Here is a 21,474-nt window from a genome sequence, read left to right as displayed (position 1 = left end):
TAATGTTCGGAATGTAACAGGATAGCCACTTGGCACGGGACCCAAATGCCAGTGGAAATCTCTGTAGTAGTAGTAGTAGTGTCTACTACCTCTTCTAGAGGGATCCCACAGGTATGATATATGCATAGTTACATTGGTCCAAGCTGGATCAATGTGACTATCTTAAAATATCCATACTTTGAATTATTTTTTTTATTTAAATATAGATCCAGTTGTCATTCACTTCCAACAACTACAATTCAGGGGCATAACTAAGAATCCTGGGCGAAATTGGGTGCTTTCCCACATTGCACAAAGATGCGCTGGCCCTTTGCAGATGCGCAGTATACCATTTATTCTTAATGGCACCTCAATGTATCTTGGTAATACACGTGCCAAAATGCATGGTACTGTAGTGCCATACCTTTTTAGTGCGGTGCAATGTTAAAAATGTGTTTAGGACTTTTTTTGTGCAGTTCATTAATTGAGATTTATGACCTGCCCCAAACGTGATTTGCGGAAATGCACAAAAACAGCGTGCGTGCTGTTTTCCTTAAGGTCTGACTGCAGCTCTTTTATAACAGAGACTTCACAATTAAATGTATCTGTATTATCCCCATACTGGGGCCCCCTCCTACACCAGGCCCCATAGCAGCCGCCAGGGTTATTATGGCTATTGTTCTGCCACTGCAATAAACTGTTACCATTGAAAAATACTTTGTGTTTTTTCTTTTAGAGGCATCAGCAGACACGTTGCTGCTGCCCCCTACTCCTCCAAGCAGCCATGGGAGTGATTCTGAAGGAGGCCAGAGCCCCAGCCGGTCCCTCCCACCCTCTAGTCCTGTCCAATCACAGTCCGGGAGCAAAGTGACAGCTCGCAGCCCCTCGGCACTCTCAAATTCCCCCCTTCTGACTGCTCCACATGTAAGTACTCTACATTTATTTTCTTTGCAGTGTATGGTACACACATATGACAGGTATTCAGCAGGTTGTATGGGCCAGTTATGTATCCTAGTGCTGTTAAGAAGGCTGATGTTTGGAGCGGATTTTTTTATGGTTCCTTTAGTATCAGGGTGGTGGAAATAGGTTATGTAAATGGTAAAAAGGTGTAATTTGTAGCCCTGAACACGTGTATTCTGTGCAGCAAAACTGTAAATATTAATGGGTATCATTTTGCAAAAGATAGTATGCCCTACACTGCTGAGCCTGCAACGGGGTTTGGAAGTGAACCTAAAATTAGATATAAATTTTAAATTTCATGATCCCTATGTAAGTGTGACACTTCCATGTGTTTATTCCCTTCCACAGAGATCACAGTAACAATGCCTTCCCCTGCTTTTCTGTCCAGAAGGTCAGAGCCATCTGTGTTCAGGCATCATCCAGGGTCATCATCTACTTCTTGGACTGAGATGACATAGGGGGAAATTTTGCTAAAACTGGAGCACACTGAATCTGGTGAAGCTGTGCATAGTAACCAATCAGCTTCCAGGTTGTATTGTCAAAGCTTAATTGAACAAGCTTAAGTTAGAAGCTGATTGGTTACTAAGCACAGCTACACCAGATTCTGTGTACACCAGTTTTAGTAGCTCCCCCCCCCCCCCCCATAGTCTTATAAATCCAGGTGCCTGTGCAGTCCTTGGCTGTGTTCACAAATGTCTGATATAGATCAGCTCATGCTTCATCCTCTGAATGTTACACATTGCAGACAGATCTTTGGGGGAGAGGAGACTAAGAAAATGCTTTCTCCGGCCTGCAGCCGATTGATGACATCATCTCAGTCTAGACCAGGGGTAGGCAACCTTGGCTCTCCAGCTGTGCTGAAACTACAAATCCCACCATGTCTTTGCCTTGGGGAGGCATGCCTGTGGCTGTCAGTCTTGCAGTGCCTTCTGGGACTTGCAGTTCTACAACAGCTGGAGAGCCAAGGTTGCCTATCCCTGGTCTAGACAAAGTTACTGGACTTGAGCTAGGGGTGTCCAAACTACAATTCCCATCATGCCTAGCTATGTCTGTGAATGTCAGATATTTACAATGCCTCATGGGATGTGTAGTTTTGCAACAGCTGGGGGGCCGTAGTTTGGACACCCTTGAAAGACATTTGAATAATAAAAGGTGTAGCTGTTCCTTACTAGAGAAGCACAGAATGTTCAGTAAGCAAAGTGAATGTTCACTTTGTTTAGTAAATAAGTTGAAGCCGTGTTCACTTTGAAAGTTCAATCTTGTGCAAGGGAAATAAAAAAAATGATTGGATGATGGAAATGAACACAGTTTCATCTTACTGAATAAGGTTAGTAAACATTCAATATGTTAAACGAACAGTCTGTAATCATTTAGTAAACCAACCCTGTGTAAATTGTATGGCCCCCTGTAGCATATATTTCATTTTCATTTTCCTAAAAGCAGCACGGAATATGTTGGCACAATGGAGACAAATAATAATAGTAGATTTATCCAAGCTAATATCAGGTTGCAGAGATCCTTGGGAGAGAATGCCCAGGATGGAGATTTCAGTCAACACTAGACTGTGTTATACAGAGCTCTGGAAAAAAAGCTTGCAGTGGAAAACTGGCAGTAGGAAGCTAATGGTCATTTGATGACTCAATGTACAGCGTATTCTCCCCCATACCGGTTCTGAGAACACAATTGTCCTATTCATCAGTGACTCACACTTACATGAGCGGCTGGGCATGTTAGCATTTTCCCCCTGCAGAGCTTCAGCCATCATAAACCAGACATTGCTGAATATGCCTCTAGCTGTGGATGAACAACAAGGCCCAGCAGAGCCTGTCACAGAGCTGGTTTCCCAGAGTCTCCCTATCTATTGTGGTAATCACCTCACTTTAACCCATTAATGATCAAAGTGTATTAAATCCATGCCCTCATGTGTAGCACTTACCCATACCAGGGTATACATTTATGCTGCCCATTTTTGTAGATTTATAATATACAGTTGAAGTACATGCTCAAGTGCCTGCAGAAAAACGTGCTGAAGTGGGCACCTGAATATGCAGCTGCGACTGGACTTCATACCAGGGTATACATTTATGCTGCCCATTTTTGTAGATTTATAATATACAGTAGAAGTACGCGCTCAAGTGCCTGCAGAAAAATGTGCTGAAGTGGGCACCTGAATATGCAGCAGCGACTAGACTTTTTCTAACCGCCACAATGATGGGGCTGGCCTAAACATTTGCTCCCATCTGGTTTAGGATAGAGTGAAGAAGGGTTAGATCCTATATAAAGTTTTGTTGCGTGCCCGCTGGGGAAAGATTCACCTTCTCTATTTGTCCTGGCCACCATTTCCACAGAGACAGAGGTGGGGTGAAATGCATACATTTTTGATGTAGTAGTAAATTCCAGTGCATGAATTTTACCTATAGGTTAACCTATAATAAGACTTACCCATAGGTACAGTAAATGTCTCCTAAACATGTACCATTTAGGAGATACTTACTTTACATGCAGGCAGTGACATCCCCGACACATGCTCTGAAGGAATGGCATACCCGTGCCATTCCTTCAGAACTGTGCCATTAACAGTGACTCCCACTTGCTTGCGTGGGAGTGACGTCATCGCCGGCTTGGCCATTCATATCACCTTAGCCCACGAACCCGGAAAGAAGACCAGGTGAATTCAGCGGTGAGAGCACGCCACTAGAGGACTTCATTTGAGGTAAGTCTGTCATAATGTGCTAGTATGCGATGCATACTAGCACATTATGGCTTAAACTGATACAGTTTACTACCGCTTTAAGTTGCCATTCGAGCAAGAGGCAAGAAAAAAATCCTACAATGTATTTAGAGTTTCACTTTTGGAGATTTCTTCTTTTTTTCTGTCTCTTAGACAGAAAATTAAGGGAAAATCTCCTTGAAAAGACACAGACCACAAAAATAATTTATTAGGGGTTTTAACTCCTCCATATTTTATCCAAGCCTAAAAAAAAAAAACTTTGAGTTTTGCATAGTCACTCCAGTCACGGAGATACAAAATACCCCTGGTCGAGAGAGATAAATAAATCCTGTACTGAGGGATGTAGATCGGTTGCAATTTCTTTTTAAAAATGCTAGTTCCCTGGCTGTCCTAGTCATTGATGTGGTATTAAATAAGGGCTAATCTCATATTTATAGGATCTTAAAGCCCAGCTCTGGGCAAAAATCACATTTTAACTGTGTCTTGTGCATGAATTACCTTTCTCAATGGTGGTGTCCATAAAGACATCTTCCTAACACATACTGCGATCCATTTTCTCAAAGTTTCCTCCATCTTAATAAATAAAAAGAATCATCTTGAGGGATCTCTCCATGGGTCTTTCGCAAACCTCATTCATTGCAATAGAATAAATGTATAGCAGCACAGAACTCTGTAATAATTTTGTTATTTATTTCCTTCTAATACGTTTTTTTCTAATTCTCTGCAGAAGCTTCAAGGAACAGGGCCCTTGATGCTCACCGAGGAAGAAAAGAGGACCCTGATAGCGGAGGGATACCCCATCCCCACCAAATTGCCCCTCACTAAGGCTGAAGAAAAAGCTCTAAAGAAAATCCGCCGGAAGATTAAGAACAAGGTCAGTGAAGTCTTTGTAATTCGCATTTATTAACGAATGTGTTTTCTTTTGCCTGAGCAGGCTGTTAAAGTAGAAGTCCCGGCTAATACTATCTAAGCCTATGTGTTTTGGTAGTATCTGCTCATTTGTGATAGTCAATGGGTTTTCTCTTTTGGTCTCATGGCTTCAGTTTTTTTTTTTGTTTGCTACATACCTGCCTCGTTAATTATGTTAGCACCCTGATAATTCAGTATGCTTTACTGCTTATGGCTATGTGAGCTTTCCATTTGTCCATAAATGTTTTGTGTTCCTCTTCTTCTTTTTCTTCTTCTTTTTTCCCTCTTTTTTTTTTTTTTTTTTATTAAAAAAAAATATTCATCCCTAATACTATCTAAGCCTAAACTTACTCCCACCATCACCCCCCCTCCCCCATTCTAAGCCCTCTACTATCTATCCTGCAAATGTAAGAGGTGTATACTTACCATATCTAAAGCCTAGTACACACAATGAGATTATCGGACAAATGATCGACAATTTTTTTTTTTTTTTTTGGATGCTGGTCTCCAAAAGGAATAGGTTACTAAAGTACACAAATTCTTGTATGACAGAATACAAATTCGGAAGTCATTTAATGTATTTGTATTGTATTTTTGGAAGAAAACTATACTGATTAAACTAAATTTCGGACGAGAAAAATGTTCCTGTTTGTCCCTTTGGAAAATTTTGGATGAAAGCTGTGTACCAACGATCAGATTAGCGTACAATTGCTGTGAAAGCGGTATTTTTTGTACGATATTTTGATTGTGTGTACAGGGCTTAAGGGTGCTCTAGTCTTGTCACATGATCTTCCCAGCACCTGGCTTCAGGAGAGAGCAGTGACAATGGCTGCAGTGCCTCGGTGGGGACGTCACCCATAGACATAGACCCATAGACTTATAGGGCATCCATTGTCTGCTGTCCCTCCTCTCCCCTGAAGTCGGCACTGGTTGCTGATCACGTGACCAGACCGGACCTCCCTCAGATTAGGTAAGTATAGGCATCTTTCCTTCACACGATAGTTTGTATAAGAATGGGGTGGGAGCAGGTTTAAGCTTATTAGCTCGGACTTCTTCCACTTTTAAGTAATGTGCCTCTGGCAAATCATCAAATGTTGCTTGTTGCAACCAATGAGCTATACTTGGTGGTTTATTTTATTTGGTGCTTTTTTTGTGTAACTTTTTTTATATATTATCTTTTTACATTTTTACCATCTTAGGGCTGGTAACCTGCAATATATCAAATTGTATTTATTTATTTTTTGGCTTGGATATGCTTTAAACCCCATTGCAATCTTAAAGTGGTGGTAAACCTCAGTCATGAAATCTGAACTAAGCACATACAGTATATCTGTAGTGTTTACTTGTCTATCTCCAAAGCTCAAAGTGTTGTTTTCGTTGTTTGGTGCTTCTTTTCTCGACACATGAGATAAATTTGTGACAGGGAGGAGCGCTCAGCACAAAGCATGTCTATTAAGAACACAGATCTGTATCCTTCCTTTTTTCCTGTAACCCCCCCCCCCCCCCCCCCGTGAAGGGGGTGTCTCTTTCCTCCAATTAGCTCTCACACACTAACAGCAACTCTCCACCTCCTCTGTGATACTGACAGATGCAGAAGAATTTTATCACAATTGTGCACTTTTGAATGGGTGTAGGGAAGAGAAGACTGCAGATACACAAGTAAAACTTTTATGTAGGAGGATTTGTTTAATCTTTGTGTATCACCTGAGGCTATTCACTTCAGTGGATATATGAGAGGGTTTACATCCTCTGTAAAGCTATAAAGTATGTGGAAAGGCAACTCAAACTCACAATCTTACCTATCCATCTATCTGATATTCCCTGCATACATTTTTAAAGAAAGGCCATATAAATACCGTTTTTCTTAGCCATACAAAGTAATTGAGTTCCATGTGCTTAGGAAATTTCAGCATACTAGGAAGAAAGTAATGTGGCATCTCTGGGCTCTAACGGAGCTTCATCTGAGGGTCCTAGAGGATATACTGAAGTAGTGAATAGAAGTGAAGAAGAAGAGGAACAGAGAAGGGTTGGGATTCTGGAGAGGAGCATTCATTGCAGGGGGTATGAGAACCATAACTCCATGATGTATAGGCGAGTCCATTACTCATAAGTCTAGTAAGTGGCGGTCAAAGTCCAGTGGCCTTAAGTATGAAATCCACGGGTCCCAGGTATTGTGAAAGTTACGCATTGTATCAGTGAGTTTGTCGTTGATGAGCATCCAATGGATCTTGGGTTGTACTGCCGCCAGGGAGAGGGAATTCAACAGCCAAGCTCTAGCTATGGTTTTTTTAGTGGCTGTGAAAAAAAGTTTGAAGCTGAAATTGGCGTTTGGAAAGGTCATTGGGTTTCACTATGGTTAAACTTCACCAGAAAAGTATCCGAGAAATTAAACCTCTCAATTCCATTTACAGGTTTTTGGGTTTACTAGAATTGTTTAAGAATATCAAGGAAGTCATTTTGTATTTATTGAAAAGTCTTCATCTAATATTACTGCTAGTCAAATACCCTAACATATGTTTATCTCTGCAGATCTCAGCCCAGGAAAGTCGAAGAAAGAAAAAAGAATACATGGACAGCTTGGAAAAGAGGTAACTGGTTTGATTAGTTAGTGATTTTTACTATATCAAGCTTATAAAGTTTGCATGTGGGAAAAATTAAAACAAATAAACACTATTTAGTGCATTTCTGCAATACCAACACATTTCTCCAAAGTTTGTCTCATTTTAAAATGCTGCAAGTAAAGAAAAATACCTGTTGAAATCCAGTGAGGTCCTTCTTATAGGTATCCTATAGTGAGCTAATAACACAGTGCCTCTGCTACACTGAAATTCCAAGCAACATTGTTAGTCCATGCTAAACTACAGAACATCTCTCCCCTCACCTCCATAACATAAAGGGAGTGTTCTGTAGTCTAGCAGGGAGAACTTAACCAGGGCTGACAGCACTGATTTGGATTTCAGTGCAGCAGAGGCAGTGTTGTCATCTATGTACCATTAAACGGGTTCAGCAGTGACCATCTTAATTTCCATCTGTGTTAGAGCTGCACGATTAATCGTATGAAAATCGCGATCTCGATTCACCCCCCCTGACGATCTAAACCTGACATATTCTCGATTCTTTGCATAGCTGAGGGAGCAGAGAAAACAGCTGTGGAAAACTCCCAGTAACTATAAACAAAATGATTACATTGTATCTTTCCTCCCACAAACGCCTATCAGCAGTCTCCCAGTAACTATAAACAAAAATTATTACATTGTATCTTTTCCTTCCCTCTGCCAGGGAGAAAGGAAGTTTAACCTCTTAAAGACTAGACCTTTTTATGACACTTGTTGCTTGCAAGTTTAAAATCATTTTTTTTTTTGCTAGAAAAGTACTTAGAACCCCCAAACATTTTATATATTTTTTTAGCAGAGACCCTACAGAATAAAATGGCGATTGTTGTAATATTTTATGTCACACTGTATTTGCGCAGCAGTCTTTCAAACGCAATTAATAAACTTTAATGAATAAAAAAAAAAAATGTAACAGTAAAGTTATCCCAATTTTTTTTGTTACACAGAGAATCGTGAGAGAATCGTGATCTTTATTCCAAGCTAAAAAATCGTGATTCTCATTTTGGCCAGAATCGTGCAGCTCTAATCTGTGTGTGTTGCCCTCTCTCTTAAACAGGAGTGGATTGGCAGATGAGAATGAGACTGTTAGAACACTTTAATTCGATCAGCTGCTGCAGCCAGTCTGCTACCACACTTGTCATTGTATTCTGATGGTGAGTCCCCACTATCAGAATACAATAGCACAGCGGGGAGGATTCCTTTATCCACCTCACTTGTGTTTTTTTTCTTACTAATAGTCCATGATTCACCTTTCTACACCACCGTGTGGGACAGGACACAAACTTAAAGTGGCTGTAAAGGCAGATCATTTTTTTATCTTAATGCATTCTATGCATTAGGATAAAAAACCTTCTGTGCGCAGCAGCCCCCCAAACCTGAGCCCCACCTCGATCCTGTGATGTGCACAAGTGCTTTGGCTGTCCGGGACTCTCACTCCTGATTGGCTAAGACACAACAGCAGCATCATTGGCTCCCACTGCTGTCAAACAAAGTCAGTTAGCCAATGAGTAGAGAGAGAGAGAGGGCGGGGCTGAACCGAAGCTCCATGTTTGAAAGGGCACAGAACTGCAGCTTGGCTTGAGTGCCCCTATAGCAAGCTGCTTGCTGTGGGTGTACTCGACAGGGGGGAGAGGCCAGGAGCGCTAGCGAGGGACTGGAAAAGAGGAGGATCTGGGCTGCCCTGTGCAAAACCACTACACAGAGCAGGAAAGTATAACATGTTTGTTATTTTTAAAGAAAGAAAAACGAGACTTTAGCATCACTTTAACCTTTCTGACATCATTAGGACCTAGTAACTGTAATGTATCTCCCCCTGGGTTTGGCCTGACTGATTTCTATGCTGTGTCCCTAGGGTGGAGAATTGTTCTTCAGAAAACAGCGATTTGCGTAAGAAAGTGGAAGTTCTAGAAACTGCTAACAGGTAAGATAACACTTCCTTTTTCTCAAATAAATATTGCGAGGGTAGAATTCTGTGTTCCTATTGCTGCACTACCAACATGGTATGTGCACTGCTTTTGAAATGCTGTTAGTGAATTTCAGATTGAATGGTATAATGTGTAACGTGAGTAAGGCTGGCCATAATTTTCTTATACAATTTTTCTTTAGATTTATCAAAACCATATAATATGAGGTCCAACCTAAACACTTTCAATTTGTATGCAATCAGGCAGACCCTTGCACTACATAGTTAAAGGTAAATGTAAAGGGAATTGAACAAGAAAATTGTATAATGTATGGGCAGCTTTATGCATTTATAGTTCACAGTATTTTGGAAAAGATAGGTCCCTGTGTATACATTGTGCACAGCTAAGGTTTTTATGATAGTGTAATGGTGCCCCCTAGTGTCTAAACTATAGTTCTTGTTGTTCTGAAGATATTGTGTTGTAGTTTTTGAAACTTATTTCAGGGCTTGTTAAATAAAGATTGCTTTTTAAAGAGTGCATTTAGCTGAGAGTATCTACATGGGCAGCGGTTTGCTTGGAAAAGCTAATGAAAACCGGGAGGGGCAACCCCGAAGTTGCAGATATTATTTGATCTAGAAAAGTTCAATGTATGGCCATACTGTATTTTAAGTCCTTTAGACCCATTACATGTATGGGTTGTAATAACATGTGGAAACTCATATTACGTGTGCTGCGGTTCCATTCATCAATATGTAGGGACATGGATTGATACAAATTTGTGTTGTGATGCAAGGAGCATTATTTAATACAAATTTGTGGCAATAATTTTCCCTGCATTTTGCCCAACTTTGGTATACTGGTGACGCCACTGCTTTATTGGGCATAATTTGGACCTTTTGCACCATTTTTCTTCACTCTTTGTCTGTACTCTGCCATCTATGGACACTTCACTTCAGTATCAGAACGACATTGTAAGCTTTCACAAGCAGGGTGTTCCTAACCCTCTGAAATTGTAACTGTACTGCCTCCCTTTATTTTGTAGTGTACTGCTCTAACTGCTGGGCAATAATTTAATTCTGTAAAAGCCCTTTTGCACACTGCTGCCTAAAACTCAGTACTTTTTCTTTACTTTATTCAAATGCAGCCTGTTGTTTTTAACAATGTGCGAAACATGTGCTGTGCATAGATTAGTAGAAAAAAAATACAGAAATCAAAGTTGCCTATCAGTATTTTATGTGTGTATGAGCATATACAAGCAAGTAGGCATGTAAATTGTTAATTTGAAGAGCTTAAAATTCCATTCTGAGAGAAAGAATTTATTTTACTTGGGTACATGTGTATACGCAAATGCGCATAAAATAAACGAAAGTAATTATGGCCAGGAATACTAATGTTCAAACATCAGTACTGTGCGCAAGTACCGTTAATAATAGCATGCAATGCCAAGCTGCAGTTTCCAAAGAAAGCAAAGTCCTTTCTTGTACTAACAGAGACATGGACTCCAGAGAAAGAGATATAATTTTGCCCCTATACAAATGATTAGTAAGACCTCATCTGGAATATGCAGTTCAGTTTTGGGCACCAGTTCTCAAAAAGGATATCGGGGAACTGGAGAAAGTGCAGAGAAGGGCAACCAAACTGATAAGAGGCATGGAGGAGCTCAGCTAAGAGGAAAGATTAGAGAAACTGAATTTATTCTCTCTTGAGAAGAGGAGATTAAGGGGGGATATGATCAACATTTATAAATACATAAGGGGTCCATATAGTTATTGGTGTTGAGTTGTTCACTTTAAGGTAAACACAGAGGACAAGGGGACACACTTTACGTCTAGAGGAAAACAGATTTTGTCTCCAAATACGGAAAGGTTTCTTCACCATAAGAGCTGTGAAAATGTGGAATAGACTCCCTCCAGAGGTGTTTCTAGTCAGCTCACTAGATTGCTTTAACAAAGGCCTGGATTCCTTCCTTGGTGTACATAATATAACTGGGTACGAATATTTATAGGTAAAATTGATCCAGGGAATATCCGATTGCCTCTTGATCAGGAAGGAATGTTTTTCCCCTGCCGTAACAAATCGGATCATGCTTTGCTGGGGTTTTTTTTACCTTCCTCTGGATCAACTGCGGGTTTAGGATTGTCTATATGGGATTGTATGGTTGGGTTTTCTTTATTGGTTGTTTTTTTTGGTTGAGCCAGATGGACTTGTGTCTTTTTTCAACCTGACTAACTATGTAATAGTAATACTTATGTGAAAAGACAGCAGCTAATTATTAAGAACTGCAATGATATGAAAATAAGTTGTTTTGCTGAGCACAGCAATAAGCCCCTCGGTAACTAAAGCTTGTTTTTAGACTTCTCATGCCTTATAATCCTCCTCCATGTTCTTTCTTCCTCAGGACCCTCTTGCAGCAGCTGCAGCGTCTCCAGGCCATGGTAGCCGGCAAAGTTAACCGCTCATACAAAGCAGCCAGCACCCAAACTGGCACCTGTCTTATGGTGAGGATCAGTTCTCACACCCATTGTATGAATTCCAGTCTAAAGTCACCCTGCCTTCTTTCCATAACACCTGATTTTCATGATGTCACTAATTTCCACTTAAAGGAAAAATCTGCTTTTGTTAAAAAATTGGCACATGTGGAGCTCCCACACGTTTATAATTTAATAGTATATTAATATTTAATATCCATTTAAAGTATGTAATCTGTAATGATGAGCTTTTTTTTTATTTGCACCTTTTTGCTCTTTTAATGAAAGTGTTTTAGTATGTCCGTTCAATATATATTGACATCCACTACAGATCACAAGTGCCTTTTAAATGCAGTGCGGGAAATGTGCACACATCCTGGGTTTCCCGCAGTGCATACTAGTGTGAACCTAGCCTTAAAAAGAAAAACGAATGCTGCCACCACATTTAGGGACTGGCAAGCTTTAATATATTGTTCTAGGGCAGGGGGTCTCCAAACTATGGCCCTCCAGTTGTTCAGGAACTACAATTCCCATCATGCCTAGTCATGTCTGTGAATGTCAGAGATTTACAATGCCTCATGGGATGTGTAGTTCCGCCACAGCTGGAGGGCCGTAGTTTGGAGATCCCTGTTCTAGGGTTTAGATACATTTATTTGCAGCCCTATACTAAATAGAAATAGAAGACAGATGGTACACTCATAGTCCATTTTTTTTATTTAAAATTCGAGTGAGGCCAACGCCTTTAACATTTTCCAGGCTGATTTATTTCTCATAGGCATTTATAATTAAACACATCCAGCCTTGCATGAATCCAAAGTAAAAAAATAAGCTGTGTCTTCCATTTTGGTGTTTGCTGATGGAAGTTGGACCATGCTGGAACCCAGCATTTTGTGATTTGTACTGTTAAGTTTCTACCATTGTGATCAGGATTATCATACTTCATGGTATTCAATCTGCAGGCAGTGTAAGTTTCTAAACCCCCCCCCCCCAAAAAAAAAATTTAATTTTCTTTCCAGCCGAGACAATAGTACTGTATGTGTAAGCAGGATTTCACAAAATCTCATCCCTCTGCAGTTGAAATCATGTCTCTTCCCATAAGTCTGCAGTTAGCTAAGATAAGTCATGACATGGGATGTTTATCTTCTGTTCTACCCACCTTGTATCACTGCGTTTTTTGGGGATTTTTTGCAGCTAACTTTTTATTTTTGTGAGGCTTTTTTTTTTTTTTTTTTTTTTTTTAAATGTAAAATGAGATACCTTTAATCTTCTCTGCACAGAAAAAGCATGCAGTGTTGTCTGCATAAAAAATAGGATGACGATTCCTTTAGATAGATATTTAGCACACTGTGCAACCATTAACCCTGTTACAAAATGAATTAAAATTGAGACGAAGCCACCCGAATAAAGTGTTATTTCTAATGTAAAATTATGAATCTAGAATCAGTTGCCATTTCCTCTATTGACAGCCAATACAGGGCAGTAGGGAAATACATGTTGCTATTTTTTGCCTTAAAGGGGTTGTAAAGTCAGAAGGTTTATTTTCTTATTTTAATGCATTCTATACATTAAGCTAAAAAGCCTTCTGTGTGTAGAAGCCACCTTCAGCCCCCCTAATACTTACCTGAGCCCCCTCTCTAACCAACGATGTCCACGAATGCCTCAGCCATCCAGGACTCTCTCTCTGATTGGCTGAGACACAGCATGGCACCATTGGCTCCCACTGCTCTCAATCAAACTCAGTGAGCCAATCAGGAGAGGGGGGGGGGCCTGAACTACAGCTCCGTGTCTGAATGGATACACATAGCTGCAGCTCGGCTCGGGAGCCCCCATAGAAAGCTGCTTGCTGTGGGGGCACTGATCAGGACAGAGGGGCCAGGAGCTCCAGCCAGGGACCCGAGAAGAAGAGGATCTAGGCTGCCCTTTGCAAAACCATTACACAGGGCAGGTAAGTTTATTATCCTAATAGAAAAAAAAGCAAGGCTTTACAATCCCTTTAATTAGGTGAAATTAGAACAGTACAGCTCCAGTAAGATATACTGCATTTTATTTCAATGATTTTCATCTGGTGATCCCGTGACCAGCACTTCCTGTCCTAGGGTGACAACGCTCACTCCCTGCACTGTATCTATGGAGGGAGACAATTTCTCACTCCCTGCACTGTATCTATGGAGGGAGACAATTTTTGCTTGCCTTGGACTTCTATCCTGCCTTCCACACTGCATGTCCTTTACATAGGGAGACCTTTCTTGTAGTTCACAGTAGGAAGCTTGGAAAAGATTTCTGTATTAGTTTAGCTCACAGGAAGTCGCAAGAAATTCTGGCAAGTTAAACCATTATTCTTATGTACTATTGCAGCACATCATCTAAAGACTAGTAAGCTGCAATATATTCCATTTTTGATTTGGGTTCCTTAGGATATCCTGGATTACAGGTTTTACAGTGTAGAAGCTAATTTTTGTAAACTAGATTAAAGTGTCTGTGCTAGCAGTAGGAAGCAGACTCCAGCTTTCGATTTTTTTCTTGGTTACTTTTGGGCCACGCACGTGCGTTTTCTTAAATTGTCCATCGTTGTGTTTCAGCCAGATTGGCTCACAGTTGTGGGTATGTTTCAGCTTCTTGGGAGCAGCTAGAATAGTCTGAATGGAACAACTGAGCCATTTTAACCTTTGCTTTGTTTAAAGGATCTATTTACGTTCCTTTTCTCCCTGTGGCATCTATTACACTGCTTATCCATTAATCTAAACCTTTCTAAATATAACGAAACTAGATCTTTCCAGGTCATGGTTTCATTGTGCTTAGTCGCACCATAATTAGAACACGTCCTTGGTGAAGTCCTCCTCTCGTAAACACAAAGCGACGGTGACCATTTTATATCCGGACACAGCGTCTGGAAAATTAAAGGTTTGCAGGCTATGGATGTATCCCTTAAAGTTGCTCCTTTATGTGCTCCTTTTGTTTACCCAAGGAAAAGTAAAAGGGTCAACTAACCAACCCCTTCCCAGCAGGGGACCAACCACTTTTCCCTTGCTCTTCCTCTGCTTGTTTAAGCCAATGGGAAATACTGTACCTTGAACTTCCCAGTAAGGCCTCATTTACATGGATGGCAATAGGGGGTGGTAAAAACTGGCAGCTGAGCTACAGTTTTACCACCTCACAATCACCCATCTAATAGATAACATGCAGTCAGAGGGGGTCTTGCACATGCCGTTCAGGGTCTGCTACCCCCCTCTGCCAATCCCTTTATTGGCTTCTGCTCACCCATCGGAAGAAATGAAAAACACAAGCAACTGAACAACTTACAAAGCCATCTACAACTCTGCACCCAGCTACATCACTAACCTTGTCTCAAAATATCAACCAATTCGTCTTCTTCATTCCTCCCACAAATTCCTGCTCCCTAGTCACCTCCTCCCATGTATACCTCCAGGAATTCTGAAGAGCCTCTCCTATCTTCTGGAACTCTCTACCTCAATCTGTCCGACTTTTTCCGGCTCTGTCCACTTTTAGATGATCCCTTAAAATCCTTCTTTCTTTCTCCTTCGTTCTTTGATGGACACAGCTTCTGATTCTTCTTAACCATTGGGTTATACTGCCCCCTTCAGTAGTAGGACACTAGGCAGGAAAAAGCTTGACTATTCCTATGGGCAGTCCCAGGGGGTATACTCCCACTCTCAGCTATAGGACTTCAGTTTTTTTTTTTTTTTCTGTCTAGTCAGGAGTAAGGACCTAGTTCCTTCCTGGGATCTCTGGTCCTGGTGTTTTTTTCTTTTTGAATGGATTTTTTTCCTATCTTTGTTAGTTTGTTCCTGTGAAGCTAGGAAATATATTTCTAGGAAGATCTACCATTGTACTTGGAAGACGTACATTGCGTGGTGTGAGTCTCTTGGGGTTCATCCTTGCTCCTTCTCGGTGGATCAGATCTTAACCTTCCTTTAATGGGGGTTGAACAGCAATTGGCCTGGAGTACCATAAAGTGCCAAGTATTGGCTTTGGTATTTTTATTACAGTGACCTTTGGCCACACACTCCCAGGGTGTCTGACATTTGGTTCCTTCAGTGCAGGCTCCGTTACCGCCCTGGAATCTTAATGTGGTTCTTTCAGCTCTACAGAAGCCTCTCTTTGAAAATATTCAGCTTTTCCTGCTTTTGCTGTCCCAGAAGGTGGCCTTTTTTTTTTTTTTTTGGTGGCTTTCACCTCTGCACACAGGGTGTTGGAACTGGCGGCGTTATCCTGTCGTTCACCCTGTGGTGATTCACAGGGATAAGGTGGTGCTTCGCCCCTGTCCGTCATTCTTCCCCAAGGTGTTCTCTGACTTTCATTTAACTGCAGACATTGTGTTGTCTTCCCTGTGTTCCAGGCCTAAACATGCAAAGGAAATTGCCTTGCATGCCTTGGATGTGGTCCAGGCAATAAGGGTGTACCTGACAGCTACGGAGTCTTTCAGGAAGTCAGACTGTCTCTGTGCTCACGGATGGACCTCACAAAGGGTTGTCTGCTTCCTCTGTGACCATTTCCAGATGGATCAGAAAGACGCTGGTTCAGGCCTAATCCATCAAGAGTCAGGTTCCTCTTTTGCCTGTCAAGGCACACTCTTCTAGGGCGCCTAGTGCCTCCTGATCTTTCTGTTATCATGCATCAGTGACACAGGTTTGCAAGGCGGCCACCTGGTCGTCGGTCCACACTTTTACAAATTTTTTATAAAGTGAATGTGTTGGCGTCTGCAGATGCTTCTTTTGGCTGCAAGGTTTTGCAGGCTGCTGTTTAGAGGACCTGGTCCTCTTTGAGGGTGTATTGTTTTTCAGGTGAGCTCCAGTTGTTTATGGTAGAGCTCTGTTACCTGGTTGGCGATGGTTAGCCTTGGGAATTTTTTTTTATGTTTTTCCCACCTCTCATGTTTAACACTGCTTTGGGATGTCCCAATGGTTAAGAAGATCCAGGAGCTGTGTCTGTCAATGAACGAAAGAGAAAATGGGATTTTTACTTGCCGTAAAATCCATTTCTCTGATGTTCATTGATGGACACAGCACCCACCCCTCTGTGGAGTTGGTTTTCTTCTGACACTGCTTGTAACAAAAACTGAGTGCCTATAGCTGAGAGTGGGAGTATACCCCCTGGGACTGCCCATAGGTGTAGTCAAGCTTTTTCCTGCCTAGTGTCCTACCCCTGTAGGGGGCAGTATTACCCAATGGTTAAGAAGAATCAGGAGCTGTCTGTCAATGAACATGAGAGAAATGGATTTTACTGTAAGTCAAAAATCCCATATTTTTTTAGAGAAGCCTATCCTGCCTTCATGTAACAACTGTACTTTTAGTTCCTCCATCAGCTCATTCCTCACAGTTATCACCTTTTGTATCACCTGACACTCCCTACTCCATTGTGGATCGCTTTTCATAGGGATGGTAGAGAATGCCTCCCTCTAAACAATGCCTAAGGGTTAACATGTGATTCACTCACCTTCTCTAGGTCTATGACAGCACATAGTGCCTCTTATTTTCCATAATTGTGGAGGTTACACAAGACTTTCTCTAGCCCAAGTGTGAGAACACAGCAGCATAGGCACAAGGAAAGGCGAATATATGGTGCTGAGGGGGAGGGGGGGGGGGGGCGCTAAGTGATCCTCCTTTTTTTTTGTCCCTTCATGGGCAAACTAAAGGGTCACTTTAAGGTATATCAGTATGTGAGATACAATCAGTGCTACCCTTCACTATCCAAATACTGTGTCAATATTTCAGTATACTCATTAATTATATAAAATTGCTGCTGTACACTCCTAGTGATTCAACCACACTACAAATAACATATAAATATTCTTACAGTGCAGTGCAACCAAAAATCAATATAAAAAGTAATAGAATAAAAATATAATAAATAATAAAAAATTTGGTGTCTTCAATCAAAGTCCTTTTAAATCAACAATACATAGAACTACCCCCCAAAAAACAAAGTCCATGTGTAAAAAATAAAAATAAAATGCAATATAAAGGGTGATTCACCGCAGTGTTCTTCAATCATCAATGACACCAAAAAGTGCACATCACCACTGGCTGGAAAACCTGCCCACCTCACAGATGAGATCAATCAGCTTTGTATATATATATATATAGACACTCCTGCAATCTTCTTCTACGGTCTCCTCTCCTGGCATCCGACTCTGCAAGCTCCTCTTACTGCTCTGCGAACCTGATGCAAATACAAAGGCAGACTACATAATGCTCTTCATTTGAACAAAGTTTTTTAAAAGCCCCCATCAGTGCACCCTATCAGTGCCCGTCAGTGCAGCCTCCTCAGCTCACATCAGTGAAGTAGAAAAGTTACCCGTTTGCTCAATTTTTAAACAAACTATGAAAGAAATAATTTTTTTACATTTTCAGCCTTTTTTCAATTGTTTAGCAAAAAATTAAAACCCAATTGTGATCAAATATGAGCAAAATAAAGCTCTATTTGTGTGGAAAAAAAAGATAAAAATTTTGTCTGGATACAGTGTTGCATGACCATGCAATTGTCATTCAAAGCGTGAAAGCACTGAATGCTGAAAATTGCACTAGGCAGGAAGGGGGGTAAAAGTGCCCAGTAGGCAAGTGGTTAAAGAGACATAATGTGGGGAAATGTGTATGTATTACAGAGATGTAATCACATTTTTTTTGCCCAGGCATACACCTTATTACTAGTGGATTGGTGGGCTAAATGTATGATAATGGTCCAGGTCTCAAAACAGCTACTTTGGTGATGTCACTAGAGTATGCATAGCTTGGTTCTTAAAGTGGCTGCTTTAGTGATGTCACCTAGGAATGTTTAGGGACTTGCAAACTAAGTGTGATGAAAACTATATACAACTTGTTTTAAGCCTTTTTTTTTTCTGTGTTCCCTAGGTGGTAGTTTTGTGCTTTGCAGTCATATTTGGAAGCTTCACACAGACCTTTGACCCCTACCCATCAGCCACCAAGACAGTGCAGGAACCAAGCAGACATTCGGCACCAGAATCATATGCAGCATCAATAGGTATGTCTGACCTAATAACCCCTTCCCATCTGCAATCCCTAAACTAACATTCCCTTGCAAGATGTCCTAAGTAAGTATCATACCGTACTGTAACTACCGTGCTGTTTGTACTAATAACTACAAACCACTGTACCACTGGTTCCCAATAATGTGATCACTATCACAGAAAGTCATAGCAATCATATAGGTTTGTTCTTCAAAATAAACCCTCAAACTCAGTTGTCATTGTGCCCTGCATAGAATGAAGCAAATTGGCAGCAGTAGGCAGCAGGCTGCAGCTGTTAAACTGGTGTAAACACTATAAAAATGTATTTTAAAAAATTATTATAAGATGTTGTGTGTAAATTGCATTTAAAAGAACATTTTTAACTATCGACAGCTTATATTTAAAAATAAGAGTCAAGAGAATTTTTTAAATCTCCCGTTGACACTGGCCTTATAGTCAAGCTAACCAAGCTGCTAAACTTTGGTCTAGGCATCCAGGAATTGATGGTCATGAAATGGTTATTGTGTAGGAACATGGCAAGGTACTTTCAGTGCAGGTTACTGATGGTCTTCTTGTTTTCTTAGTGCGTTCTAGGAATCTCCTTATCTTCGAGGAGCATCATGGCTGGGAAGAATTGCACAGCTCCGCAGTGACCGTTGATTCACATGACGCCTGGGACAGAAGTGCAGAGATCATCTCTCCGCATCACAAAGCAGCAATAGAGGAGATCAGCCGATCCCAGGAGAAATCATACACCCTGTCCAATGACAGCCGAGATGGAATAGTACGGCACAGGTGAGACTTGCTGGGTACACCTTCAGACTCTTTATACTAGCTGGATGGATAGACTTCCTTTTATGTAGAGGTTTTAGGGGGCATAGATAGACCTCTTCCAAGCCCCACTAGAATTGGCTATGTTTACCACAGCTGGAGTGGACCTGCCAAATGCTGCCATATGGCGGCTGCCATTGATGACCTTCTTCTGAAAATGCCAATTGCCAGGCTGTCAAACCAGAATCTTAGCTCCTTGCGAGTGGAAGCTTTAGGAATGGTAAAAGTGATGTGCAAGGTTTTGCTAAAAGCTCAATACATTTAGGTCAATAAGTTTAATTTGTATCAGTCAGTACATCAGTTTGGACCATTTTTGTCTATTTGGAATTTTGTCTCTACCAGGTAACTAGCATTTGCAGAATGAAAACTTGGTCCAACAGAAGGGTTCTCTTTAAAGGGTTCAGTGAATGATCCTTCCTTTCTTTCTTTCAGGTATACTTCGGATTTTGGACAGAATGAGACGAAAGTAATAGAACTCGACAGGCGAGTGAATGCTACTTCCTAATGGATGATCCTTATCCACCTTCTCTTTCCACAAACCCCTTTTCCCAAACAATTACAGCCACCCCTCAAGTTCCCACACAGACCCGACCTTTTTGGACTAAACCCCGCTTGACGGGTGACATAGCTCGGGACCCAAGACTTGACATTGGCGGATAATCTACAATCGTAGCAAGCAAGACTTTGGAAGGTACCTCTGGACCTTCTGTATGCCTCCAGCCAAATTCTCAAAGCAGAACCATTTCAGTGGTCCTTTTTTTTTTTTTTTAAAGGACTCGGGAGAGAGACATTTATATGTTAATAAATTATATATTCCATGCCTGTTCAGTTTACCCCTCCAAAAATGAAAAAAAGACAAGCTGAGGCAACCTGGATATTTCAAAGCCAGATAGTTAACTATAAGATTTGAATATGAAATAAGATATATATTTATATAATGATGTTGCCTTAAATAAAGACCAGGAAACAATCACAAAAGGGACATAGAAGGGAATAGATGAAACAAAAGAACTGAATTCCTAAATTTTAAAGGGAAAACTCCAAGCTAAAAACTTTATTTTTAATCCAAACTTTTTTTTTAAGGCATTGACTGGAGAACATAAAAATGAAAAATTGTAAATGATGGGCCTACTGGAGGTACGATAGCATGTCTCAGACAAGTTTTCAGACAGCATAACAGCCTTTACACAAAATGCAATCCCAGCCAATGTGCAAACCTTCTCCCCTTAAAAAGTAAAAAGGAGAGCTAGGAGAGCTACACTTTAAATTGTGGGCAATGGGGGACTGCTTCTACAGCTCATAATTCAAAAAGAGAAACCGCAAGTTTATTACACCTGCTAATATGCACGTGAATGAGTATTTATTTTATGTGACTGGATTTGTCCATTAATATATGGGCCAAAACAGGAAGGTATGTTAAAATCCACGGCTTATAGACTGTAATAATCTAGTTGTATGGAAGCAGTGCCTTTCCAGATGATTTGGAACCACATGTCCTTGCAGACAATGCAATGTAATATAGGGAATAGTAGTTCCATGGCCAGAACTCCAATCTGTACCACATCCATGACGTCTTGCCCGGTGTTTCTCAGTGCCTTAAATCCTGATCCTTCTGAACATCCCTGGCTATTGTTTTGTCATCTTACCCTCTGTAGGCATAGATAGCCCTGCTGTTAATACACTTCTATGGAAACAGATTTGTTATTTCAGTGGGTTGAGCCTCTTTTCGCTTGTGACATCTTTGCATGTGAGTTCCCATCTCCACCCTCTGGTCAGGGTCATTATAAGGGTGGCTTACTATTTGTGTACAATATTACATTTATTGTTTACACAAAGAAGCAATTGGAGCACTGAGAGCCCATTCACACAGGGGCGACACGACTTGCCGCGACCTCGGCGCGCCATGCACGGACTTCATATCATTGAAGTCAATGCAAGTCGCATCCAGGTCACCCCAAAGTAGTACAGGACCCTTTTTCTAAGTCGGAGCGACTTATGTCGCTCCTATTAGAACGGGTCCTGTGCTAATCAATGGCAGGCGACCCACCGCGACTTGTCAGGCGACCAAGTCTCCTGACAAGTCGCGCTAGTGTGA

At 41.0% G+C, this 21,474-nt stretch overlaps 1 protein-coding gene across 1 annotated transcript in view; it reads left to right on the top strand.

Moving 5' to 3' along the window:
- Nucleotides 1-20,413, top strand: part of CREB3L2 (cAMP responsive element binding protein 3 like 2) — a 114,374-nt gene extending 93,961 nt beyond the window's left edge. Inside the window, exons 5-12 of the mRNA XM_082255072.1 lie at nucleotides 716-903; nucleotides 4,398-4,544; nucleotides 7,109-7,167; nucleotides 9,044-9,112; nucleotides 11,494-11,593; nucleotides 18,433-18,562; nucleotides 19,133-19,343; nucleotides 19,812-20,413. Coding sequence (XP_082111198.1) covers nucleotides 716-903; nucleotides 4,398-4,544; nucleotides 7,109-7,167; nucleotides 9,044-9,112; nucleotides 11,494-11,593; nucleotides 18,433-18,562; nucleotides 19,133-19,343; nucleotides 19,812-19,884 — 977 coding nt within the window. The 3' untranslated portion in view covers nucleotides 19,885-20,413. The remainder of the gene's footprint in view (nucleotides 1-715; nucleotides 904-4,397; nucleotides 4,545-7,108; nucleotides 7,168-9,043; nucleotides 9,113-11,493; nucleotides 11,594-18,432; nucleotides 18,563-19,132; nucleotides 19,344-19,811) is intronic.
- The last annotated feature ends 1,061 nt before the right edge of the window (nucleotides 20,414-21,474 follow it).

The sequence above is a fragment of the Pelophylax lessonae genome (genome assembly GCF_965119305.1).
Source record: "Pelophylax lessonae genome assembly, chromosome: 4".
NCBI classification, from domain to species: Eukaryota; Metazoa; Chordata; class Amphibia; order Anura; family Ranidae; genus Pelophylax; species Pelophylax lessonae.
Note: the sequence above shows the minus strand (reverse complement) of the source record. Positions and strands in the feature narration are given on the sequence as shown.